The following is a 12,153-nucleotide window of genomic DNA, read 5'->3' as shown; positions in this document are numbered from 1 at the left end:
TATCAATATGGTTATGAAACCCAGGCATCATATTTACAACTCGCAGTGTATGCCTCGTATTTACAAGATGAAACCAAAATCGTTCAAGGGGTGTAAGATACTTTGTTCAAACCTCATTTCAGCCGATTTCAGAACATACCAGAGACCATGCAATTTTTTAAGTTGTGGCATGTTCCAGAACCAACTGAAGTTGGGTCAACATTTCTCGTGTTTCAAAACACATCACTTTTTACATGTTAAGCATTGATTAGCTACAAAATCTATTATTCAAATCCCAGTTTCTTGGAAAACATCAAACCACCACGGTACCGAATATCACAGGGGTGGTGTGGTGTGTTCAAATATATCAGTGGGGAACACACTTTTTGACACCACAGGAACTGGCCACATTTTTTGTGAATTAAAAAAACACAACTAGCTCTTATATGTCAAATTATGGACATAATTAAAATACCTCGAGTACACAACTCCAGAACGAACAGGATAAAACCAAAATCATTTTAATTACAGGAATCGAGTACAGTTTTTTGCGAATCAAAACACAACTTGCTCTACTATAAAATTATGGACATGCAGTACAAACAGGATGAAACCAAAATCTAGTTACAGGAACCGAGTGCAGTTTTTTGTGAACTAAAAATACACAAATTCCTCTTCCATCAAATTGTGGACAGAATAGTAGTAGTAAATTATCTCCTAATCCTCAAAAATACAGGCTGCACCCTCGGTGTGGGGCAGGGGGCGGGGGGCGGCAGTGAATCCAAGTGTCGGTATTCAATGTAAAATAGTCTTGAACGGCATGAAACATTGATCTTTACAATGGTCCTCGAGCAGCTCCTGGATTTTCTTATCAATAATAACTGAGAGGGGTATCACACCATAAATAAATACTAGCATAATAACCTGGATTGTTAATGAATAATAACTGAGAGGGGTTATCACACCATAAATAAATAATAGCATAATAACCTGGATTGTTAATGACAACCATACTACCTCAGAGAAAGTCAAATGCCTGTATGGATGAAGACCTATTATTAATAAGTATTTATAAATAGGCATTGAATTTCTTTAAATTGAAGACCAGTACGATATTACCTCAAAGGCTTAAACTGAATATCACAGGCTCGTTGAATACTAGACACCATATCGCCTCAGAGCTTTACTTAAGGCTGGCATTACATTATATGCTTGATAGGATCTTCTCAGCTCAATAATGGAACCAACCTGAACAAGTGCAAGACTAGTCAGGATGTTCACCCAGCAAAATAGATACCAGTTGAAAAGAAAAGGAAACCACAGATGGCAGTGTACAGGACTCTTAAGTCCTCACTTGCAGCACCATTTCTCCATGGACAATCACTACACACACACACACACACACACACATATATATATATATATGTTATAGTATATGTATGTATGTATGTATGTATGTATGAGGTGTAGGAAAATAATAGCAGCAGTGGGGTGGCACCAATTGCATGCCTATGATGGAAACGTGAAAAGCAAGTAAAGAATTCATGGAGAAAGAAAACAATTTTTACTGATTCCTTGTTCAATTGTCAGGTGACTAGAATTTTTGTCAAATTGAGTTTTTTAAAAGCTCTTTCCAACGTTGTTGGTGTCACAGAGGAAGGGTAAAAAAGTTTAACGTCTTATTAGAAAGTTAGAATTTTTCAAAATTAAAGTTGCAATCATGTTACTTTCATTTTAATCTATATTTTAGGGGGAAAAGTAGTTATTATTATTATTATTATTATTTATGAATAACAGATAACTTTCATTAAAAATTAGATAAAAGAGTACAAAGTAGAAGGGGAGAGGTAAACCCTCTTAACCCTCCCCTAGGGAAACAACAAACAAATTACAACATAGCCCAAAACATTTGTTCCCTTCCCACCCCCTAGCTTAACAAGAGTATCCGCAAAGCAGTTGACACTTCTCTTTACCCACTGTAACTGAATTTCTAAATCTTAAACAATCTTTTCTCATTAGCATACTTCCATGGACCGCCATATTCTTTTTGCAGCCAGCTTATGGCCAGTTTTTAATCCCCTTCAACAATAAGCTTGTGACAGTTCAACTCCTTATGATTTTGATGTCCTTGTATAGGTCATCAAGTCATCTATCAAACAGGATGAATATCTTGTAAATCTAGCATGTTTTGAGAGTGATAGTTGTTTTACTAATAAATACAGTGTCGGTTTGCAAATAGGATTTGGTTGTTCCTATTTTTTTGTTTCTCTTACAAATGTTTCTTGTTTATTTAGTTTTAGGAGGATTGGTGATGAGTTACTGAAATACCTATGGATCTGTCTTAGTTTTGAAGTAGCTAAAAGCTGTTTCTAGTCAATTTCATGGTTGAAATTGGAGTTCGTGAAGAGGATTCGAGCCCTTACGTTTTTTATAAATAGTAATTTTTATTGATATCTGAGCCCTTATTTTTAGTCTAAAATAGTCATTATAATTGAAATTTAAGAGTTGATTTAATGGAATACAAGTTCGTTTTCAAGTTGAATATGGACGAGAGTATGATCTTTTTTCTCTATTTCCTCTCCCTATCTCTAAAGGTTTAGGCTTTCTTCTCTTTCTCTTCTTTGTTTAGATCTGAACCTCTTCCTTTCATAGTTTAGATTATTTAAATCCTCTTTCTTACCCAAGACATACACCCTAGTAAGAACTTTCTCCTTCCCATCCTATATTGGCCTACTTTTTGGGTCCTATACAGCAATTCGTTTTACAGACTTGTAACCAGAATCTTTTAATAATATTCATAGTGTCATTTTACCATTTCAAAATAATAATCATGAAAATAGGTCATCACATTATCCACTATAACATAAGATGGAGGTGGACAAGAAATATCAGCATATTTGTACAGGGGTGCATATAATATGCAATTTTAATCAATGCATTTCTCATATCTGCTAAGTGAAAACCCGTTCACCATGTAGAAAGTCATTTCTTCCTGTTATGACAGAAGAATCTAAGAGACAGTAGCTAGGGAAGAAGCCATTATAGCAGATATGCACTGGGGGCAGACAATTGTAATTTGGTTTATTCTTTGTGGGTTTGCTGTATGCTCTTGGGCCTTTCTAGCTATCCCAGATTAGCAATTTTTTTCTTTTCCCTTTTTGGTCATCTCTTTTCATCAGTAATAAAATTCTCTTTAATCTGTTATCAATTAAAAAAGAAAATATACACATTAAATCATCAATACTGCATTCCAGGGTATTGTACTTCTCAAAGAGGTTTCAATTTCTATTTTGGAGAAAATAAGCTCTTTAAAATTCCAACTTTTTTTTTTGTAAATGTTAACTGAGTCTTCGAAGAATTACAAAGTTGGCTACTGCAACATTTTTAGCAATAACTAAAGAAAAGTATGCAGACTATGATATCCACATCACTAGATAAAATCATCACTATACATTTCAAATTATGGAAGAGAAATATCCAAACATGGCTGATGGCTTCTAATCCAAAGTAAACATTGAATAAAATTTCCGCCCTGTATTTCATTGTCGACTTCATGTCAAAAATGAGACTTGTTTTCTGGAATTATTTAGGCTACTCCAAGTTATCTTCTCAATCAAATGGGAAGCATATTACTTTCTGTCGTGTTTATGAATTTCCCTTTGTACATGTATAACACAAAAATAGAAGACCACGAACAGAAAAGAAAGTTCAAATCTAAACAGAAAACTGAGAAGCATAAGAAGTTAGGTGCTAAGAGATGCTTTTGAACTGGGTGAATATATGTAAAAATAATTCATTCAAGTGTTTTTCAGGCTCAGGGATTGTAATGGTCTCCTGACTTACAGTACATGCAACAGCCTTACTGTCCTATTGTTGTTAAGGTACTTACAATAATTAAGACTGATGTGAAGCCTATTGCAAATCCCTCATTGATATGCCGTAGATGATGATCAAGCAAGGTTGATGAAGTGGCCAAAATGCTTAACAATAAACCACCTGCATTACTTTCCAAGTAATCAGCAAAACCAGAGCAATTTAATATGTTTTGTGCTAATCATAAATATGATTGGAGCTAGACAATGTTCTCATAATCATATCTTCAAAGATAACATACCCCAAAAACGTGTGGATGCCTGAATCTTTGTTAAATACTCTACTGTGGCCTTCCCAGGCTTTATGTTTGGTATCCTTGCACCCATCTTATTCAAGTAATCTGCAATTTCCTTCGGCAAATTGGCCTACACAGGGAATTAATTATTAGAAGAATGCTAATCTAGCAGTATCAACTTTACACATTACAGTCAGTACACAAACTTGTGAGACAATAACTATCACCTATGTGAATCCAATTATTGGCCATCCCTTGGGTTGACCACAAAATTGAAACAAGTGTTTTTGGCAATCCTAGCCATCACATTTATGCAACAGTGATCACTGAATTGCATGGTCATGTTCCTGTCTGTTAAAGAAAGGGTCTATTCTCTGTAGCGTGTAAATATGGGTAACATGGTTACTTTAGAAAGTTACTAATTAGAGATATAGTAGTAACTTTTATTTATTCTACATTTTAGGTTTATTGATACTGATTGGGATGGTTCACCTTTAGAAGGCTGTCTACTACAGGATATTGTACTTTCCTAGGGTAGTTTGGTTACCTGGAAAAGTAAGAGACAAAGTGTAATAGCACAGTCAGGTGTTGAAGCTGTGTATTGAATGGGAGGACTAAACACATCAAAGTCGATTGCCATCTTGTTTGGGAAAGATTGTTGAGGTAAAGATATTACTACTCTATGTTACCTGAGAAAATCAATTTCCTAATTTTTCACAAAGGCCTTAATTTGACCTCAGGTTGACTTCATTTGCTACAAGCTGGGACTATATGGCATACTTACCAGCTTGATTGAGAGAGTCAAAGAAAGCATCTAATTCTGTATGGCATGTAAATATGGGAAGTAATGGTCACTTTAGAAAGTTACTAATTAGGGGTACAAAGATAATTTTTTTTTATTTTAAGCTTTGGTCCATGAAACTTAAGTGTGTGTTTGTGTGTATAAAAGAGAGTTTAGGTCAATGGGACTAGGATTTTGAAGCCTATAATCTCTCTTTCTTCTATTCTCTATTTTCTCCACTTTCACCTCTTCTCCTTTTTACTTATCTAACACCTCAGGCCAGATCAGAAGACTACACTGTCCAATTGAAAAACCTGTACACATATACACACAAAAGAAAACATTGGAAGGAAGATAATACAATATAAGGGTTCAAAGAAGGTGGAGGGGAAGAAGACATGCAAAGTTCCAAAGTTCAGTAGGGGCGGTGACCAATTGTTGGAGGCGTCCGAGGAAGTTCTAAAGCCAATTGCTGGGTTAGAGGAGGAAAAGGATGGTGGAGTTTCTGTAGAAAAGAAGACCGAGGAAATTCTATCAGGCACCAAGGAGGTAAAGGGAGCAGTGCTGGAGATTGAGAGCCTGGCTGATAGAGACGTTGGAAATGGAAAGAGTTTAGAATTGTTCTTTTGGGGCAGAGAAGAGTTTGCTAGGAAAGATATTGAGGCTTTTGAGAAAAGCAAGAGGAAAGAGAGGCTGAAGAAGATTATCGTAGGGGTAGGAGGAGAGACGAGGAAGGAGGATGGAGATGAACAGGAAGAAGTGTTTGAAAGAAATGGTTAATGTTTTTTGGGGAGAAGCGTGGGTTAGCATGCCTCTGTTAGCATGTTTTTGTGGAGATTGAATCGCTTGCTTTCTTTTGAGGTCTATGGAGTATTTGCTATTTCTTTCTTTAGCTGTTGTTTCTTTGATATTTTGGATTTTCGCAATCCGGGTGCTTCCTCATCACCCTCTGATAATTGTATTGAGACTCTCTTTTTTATTTTAATGTATGTTTTCTTTTCTTTTTTACTCTTCAAAAAAACATTTCCAGTTTCTGGATGGTTTTGGTTGACTATTTGGAAAAAAAAAAAAGAAAAAAAAAACTACAAGCCTTGTGAGTTATGGATGATTATCTATGGATGCTACCTACAGTGAGCATTCCTGTTATTTTTTTTTATCATCAATGAGATCAAAAGAGATTTCTTAATAATCAGTATAACTAAATGATTGAACATATAGTCATCTTGAGAATCATGTCAGGCTAGACACAAAGCTTCTCACAAAAACCCAACTCTTAACCAGCACAAACGGAAACTATATCAGAAAAAAAAAAAAAAAAAAGCAGCCATGCTGGGTGATAAGCCCAAGTACAGCTCCAGCCTCCCCACCACTTCTTTGGACCCAACTGAATGAATTTTCAAATTGGTGCTAGAGTTTTCGCTTACTTCACAAATGTCCACTGGCTTTCACAACCATCTTCTGTCCAACAAATAACCATCTGAGTCTCCTCCCACATGACGGACTCCAAAAACTGGCATTAATCTAAGTCTCCACAGTAATGTTCATACCTAAATAGCAAGCATGTTTCTACAAAATTCAAGAGCAGCTGTTCTCTGGATCCACCTGAACAAAATATTCACATTTGCTGCTACAGCTTTAGCATGCCCAATGGGATCTTTAGCAACTCCTCACCAACATCTCTGAGCCAGCTGAAAACCACCTGAATATCATTTCCCATCTCCACATGCCGGATGCCTAAAACTGATATAAATCAATGTCTAAGCATTAATCCTTGCTTCATCCAGGTAGCAAGTGCAATCCTGCCAAGTCCAAGGGTGTCAACCATCTGGTCTTTATTTTTGATAAGTGCCAACCATCTAGCCATTTGAGCAAGAACACCATACATTCCATTTGAGGAATCCCATATATATTAGGGAAGAAGCGGAGGCTTGCTTTCATCCCAAGAAAAGATCAATTTTTTCAAAACCATAATGAAAAGAAAAACAGTATTTATTTTAATTTTCAATATATTATATTATCAGGAATTAGAGTTGCATGGACTCTTCTAAATGAACGAATGTCTGTTGTTGGACGTGTACCAGAGTCTGACATGCCACCAATTCTTGAGGACATATTTAGCATTTTCCTTTTTATCCCCTAGCTTAGTATTTTAGTTTAGCAGAAAAGAGGCTATATAAGCTATCTGCTGAATTGGTTAGAGTAAGAAAGAAACTTTAGTGAGGTAGATGGGTCTATGATCAATATGGGTTAAGGTTTTCCAAGTCACCTTGCACTCTCCTATTTTCTTCCATAGTGAAGGTTTATCTCCTCATGTGGTGGGCTACCAAGCCGAACTACATTTATCTTTTTCTTTTTATTATTTTGGATTGTACAATGGTACCATGCTGCCTATATCTTGTCTCCTTATTTCCTTCTTTATGTTTCTGGTTTATTGTTTCTTGATGTTATAATTTCCACACAAGCTCCCATAATTTCGCTGTCTAGATCAGCCCAGGTTAAGAGTCGGATCCATAGTTTTCAAGGCATCGCCTAGGCGACTAGGCACCCTTATATTGAAATTTAAAATATCAAAGGGTTTAGAGAAGAGAAAAAGAATGAAAGAAAGAAAAGAAAGAGGAAAGAAAGAATAGAACAATAAAGTTCTTTTTTTTATCAATAACTGTGAAATTTTCTACTCTCTCTAATTAAATAAAACAGAAACTCCATCCTTGTTTTTTTTTCTATTTTACTTTCCATCTTGAATATTTATCATATAAAGTTAATAACCTTCTTTAGCTGCTAATTAATATGAATTTGCTCTATTAAATACTTATTATAGTAGTATGATTTTTGAAAATAATGAATTAATATATGTAAAAGATTTTTATCTTTTAGATGTGATGATTTGCCACATTTTTAGAGGAAATTTAATGTTCTTAATAAAGAGAATTGCTATTTTTTCAATTAACATACATGTTGAATGGTATATAAAACTAGGAAACTACAAAAGTCAGTTTTTTATATTATAAAAGTTTTATCGCCTAGGTGATGCCTAGGTGCCTGAGTCTCGCCCAGAATTGTCACTCCTCACCCAAAACTAGAGCCTTTTTTTTTTGAAAGAGGTAATGTATTATTATATTAAAAAAAGAAGAAGAAAAATATCCCCCCACAACAAGAAGCTGATTGGGGCTATACAGCAGCTTTATAAAAGTGTTATATACAGGATACAAAAAGAGAATCTCAAAACAAAAAAAAAAAAAAAAAAATCCTTATAACTGTTGAAGATTAATTAGTTTTATGATGTTTTTTTTATGAATTTTTTATGATGTTTTTCTGAGTAGATGTTTTATGTTAGTTGTTAGATAGGAGGTGGGGACCACAGTAGTTATGTGAGTCTAAATTTTATTATGTTTTTTGAGTGTTATATATGCTGTTTTATGTTTTGCCACCCTATAAGGGCATAGTTGTCTTTGTACTGTTCTATTATTTTAGTATAAATAATAAGTGAAGGCGGCGGCTAGATTATCTCTCTCTTTTCTTTCAACTTCTCTTCTTCTCTTCTTCTCCTTCTCTCTTCCTTCTCTCTTCAAGAAACTACTTTCTTTCATATTTTTTTAATTCAGCAAATTTCTACTTGGTATCAGAGCATCGGCTAGGGTTTCTTGAAGCATTCTCATGCAGCCCTAGATCAGCCGACTGCATGAAGTAGTAAAGGGCTGATCGATCTGCTATAGATTGCCCAGTTCTTAGAGTTTTTGGTGGGATCTAGACATCAGGAAGGTGATCTACTGTTCGGCATCAAAATCAGGAAGAACTGGAGTATAGGGAAGAGTCCTAGAAAAGTTGGACTCTTTGTTTTTGATCTGATCTTGGACGCCCGGGTATTGTTAGTTTTCTTTTGATTTTCTGAAGAGGGTGGTTTGGTTTTTGAAAATTTCTAGGCCTCCCAGAGTGATCGATTCACTTTTCTCTCTGTTGGGAGGCGTGGGGAGGAGAGAGATTTCCCTCTAGCTAGGGTTTTCTTCTTCCGAAAGGGTTGGTTTCTATGTGTGTGGTATTAAATTATTTTTTGAAGGTCTCCAATCTATTTTTTTTCTTACTGTTGAACTGTTTGAAGTAAATTTGAGAGTTTGAATACCGGGACAAAATCTACCGGTACTATGGGATTGGGTGTTGGAGGTAGTAGTGATATTTTTGGGTCTGGGATCAATACTACAGTAAAACTTGATGGTACAAATTATTTGGAGTAGGCACAATCAGCTAAGATGGCTATTGGTGCCAGTGGAAAATTAGGGTATCTCACTGGGGAGGAGAAAAAACTTGATACAGACTCTTCCCGATGGGTGCAAGAGAATTACATGGTAATGCCTTGGTTGTATAATTCTATGTTACCTCATATTGCAAAAAATTTCCTATGTGCTAATACTGCTAAGGAGATTTGGGATGGAGTGACTGAAACCTACTCTCAGAAGCAAAATGAAGCTAGAGCCTATCAGTTAAGAAATCAGGTGATGAATATGAAACAGGGAGAAAAACCTCTTGATGTGTATTTCTCCATGCTGAAAACCCTATGGCAGGAAATAGATCACTTAGAAACTATGGTATGGGAAAGTGTAAATGATGCAGCAACTTATCACAAATTGGTAGATAGGAATAGGGTTTTTGAGTTCTTGGCAGGGCTGAACCTTGAATTTGACATTGCTAGGCAGCAGATTCTTTCTAGGGAGGGTGTGACACTCTCTCAGGCCTATGCTTTTGTCTTTGGAGAGGAGAGTAGGAGGAATGTAATGCTAAGACAGCCTGGGATTGACTAGTCGGCTATGGTTGGTACAACAAAACCTAAGTCGAATGGAAACAGGGGGAGTAGTGAGACTAGAAGGGAAGATAAGAAGGACTTGGTGTGTGATTATTGCAAGAAGCCTAAGCATACCAGGGACACTTGTTGGAAGCTTCATCCAAATCTTATGCCTGCTCGGATAAAAAACAAGGGAAATGCAAATGTAGCCACTACAGGAGACTCTTCAGCCCCTCTCTCCCAAACTGATTGGGAATCCATTGTAGTAGCAGCAGTAAGAACAAAATTGAAGAGGTTTGGACAACTTATGAGTAAGAAAGGTTCACCCAGCTCTAGCCTTCCATATGGACAGCAAAATGTAGGAGCCAACTACACCACTTCCTTTGCACATACAGGTAGTTCATATGCAACTGCGAATCTTGTATCCACTTCAGGTAAGGAGGGACCTCCCTGGATTATAGACTCAAGAGCATCTGAGCATATGACTAATGCCCCTACCATTTTCAGTTCCTATCAGTTGTGCTCTGGTAGAGACAAAGTCTCTACAGCAAATGGTTCACATATGCCCATTGCTGGGAAGGGGACAGTTAGAGTGACCAATGATATAACTTTGTCCTCTGTTTTACATGTCCCTAGACTTCATACCAACCTATTGTCTGTTAGTTCTTTGACAAAAAAATTTGAATTGTCCTGTGACCTTTCTTCCTGGTAATTGTGTTTTGCAGGATCTGGAGTCAGAAGATGATTGGGAGTGGTCGTGAGGTGAATGGAGTTTACCTTCTGGATGAGATTTTGAGACATCAGGGCCATCATGTTAGCAGCAGCAGTAGTAGTGGGTCAAAGTCAGTAAACCAGATTATGCTTTGGCACAATCGCTTGGGACATCTCTCTTTTAGTTCTTTGAAATGTCTTTTCCCAAAATTGTTTGAGTTTGTTCAATTATCTACTTTGGAGTGTGAGAGTTGTCAGTTAGGAAAGCATTGTATACAGTCTTTTAAACCAAGTAATAAAAGAAGTACTGCTTTTAATATTGTTCACACTGATGTATGGGGGCCATGTCAAATCCCTTCCATGGGAGGATTTCGTTACTTTCTCCTATTTGTGGATGATTATACACGATATTCTTTGATATATTTGATGAGATCACGTGATGATGTTCCTAACTTAGTACAACAATTCCATCAGATGGTTCTCACACAATTTGGAGTGAGAACTAAGGTTTTTAGATCAGATAATGCCAAAGAGTACTTTGAGAAGGACCTAACCACGTATCTCTTAGAACATGGTGTAGTTCATCAGAGCAGTTGTGCATATACCACAACAAAATGGAGTTGCTGAGAGGAAAAACAGACACATTGTGGAGGTGGCAAGGAGTCTTATGTTGTGTCCTTCAGTTCCTGTGCAGTTCTGGGGAGATGCAGTTCTTACAGCCGTACATGTGATTAACCGTGTTCCTTCACGGACTTTGGGGTTTAAGGTGACATTTAGCCTCCTTTTTCCAGATGGAGAGATATTTCATATACCTTTGAGGGTTTTTGATTGTGTTTCTTTTGTTCGCATTCTTGACCCTCATCCCAAGAAATTGGATCCTAAGGCCAAGAAATGTGTTTTTCTTGGGTATGCTCAGAACCAAAAGGGGTATTGCTGTTATGACCCAATGTCGAGGAGCAGATTTGTCACTATGGATGTTACCTTTTTTGAATCCACATTCTTCTTCTCGAGTGGTTCTCCTCAGGGGGAGAGTTTTGGGAAGGAGAACTCACAATTTGTTCCTCTTCCTATTTCGGTGGTACCTCCATCAGTTCAGCCAGCATCTACATCAGTTCAGCCACCACCTGCACCCATAGTTTCATTACCTGAGCCACTACGGGCAGCCTCACAGCAATATCAACGCCGACAGATGATGGTTGACTCCACACATCGTCAACCCACACCACTCTCTGTCAATCCTTCTGAAACTCCAGATTCGGCAGATACAGTTCCAGGTATTCTTGAGCCTGTTATGTTTTCCTGATGATAATGTTTTTGTCCCTAACACCATTGTTGCAGCTGATCCCATTGACCTTGATCTTCCCATTGCACTTCGTAAGGGGAAGAGAAAGTGTACAACCCACTGCATTTCACACCATCTTTCCTACAGTGCCTTATCACCCTCCTACCATGCTTTCTTTCTTCCCTAGATTCTGTGTCTATACCCAGAAATGTTACTGAGGCTCTCTCCAAACCTGAGTGGAAAACAGCCATGCAAGATGAGATGGATGCTTTGGTCAAAAACCAAACTTGGGAAATAGTTGATCTCCCCCCAGACAGGGAGACAGTCGGATGTCGATGGGTATTCATAGTAAAGTATAAGGTTGATGGCAAGATAGAGAGGTACATGGCAAGGTTGGTAGCAAAAGGGTATACTCAGACCTATGGTGTTGATTATCTGGGAACCTTTGCACCAGTAGCTAAGATGAGTTCAGTTCATATTCTTTTATCTCTAGCAGCCACCTATTCATGGCCCTTGTT

At 37.2% G+C, this 12,153-nt stretch overlaps 1 protein-coding gene across 4 annotated transcripts in view; it reads right to left on the bottom strand.

The window, feature by feature from the left end:
* Positions 1 to 477: 477 nt before the first annotated feature.
* The window catches only part of SCY2 (SecY protein transport family protein), a 35,362-nt gene continuing 23,686 nt past the window's right edge, over positions 478 to 12,153 (bottom strand). Inside the window, exons 11-15 of one of the 4 annotated variants that reach the window (XR_016104177.1) lie at positions 4,094 to 4,217; positions 3,869 to 3,975; positions 1,099 to 1,227; positions 970 to 1,015; positions 478 to 860 (exon numbers count right to left, since the gene is read on the bottom strand). Coding sequence is in view for 2 of the 4 variants with exons in the window: in XM_088960828.1 (XP_088816954.1) it covers positions 1,138 to 1,227; positions 3,869 to 3,975; positions 4,094 to 4,217 (321 nt within the window). In the remaining 2 variants the exon portion in view is untranslated. Of the gene's footprint in view, positions 1,228 to 3,868; positions 3,976 to 4,093; positions 4,218 to 12,153 lie in introns of all 4 variants that reach the window. The other 3 variants (XR_016104178.1, XM_088960828.1, XM_088960827.1) reach the window with 3 other exon arrangements.

This window comes from Nelumbo lutea, chromosome 1 (assembly GCF_056320005.1).
Source record: "Nelumbo lutea isolate HS-2025 chromosome 1, American lotus-T2T, whole genome shotgun sequence".
NCBI lineage: Eukaryota > Viridiplantae > Streptophyta > Magnoliopsida > Proteales > Nelumbonaceae > Nelumbo > Nelumbo lutea.
This window is presented reverse-complemented; position numbering and strand designations above follow the sequence as displayed.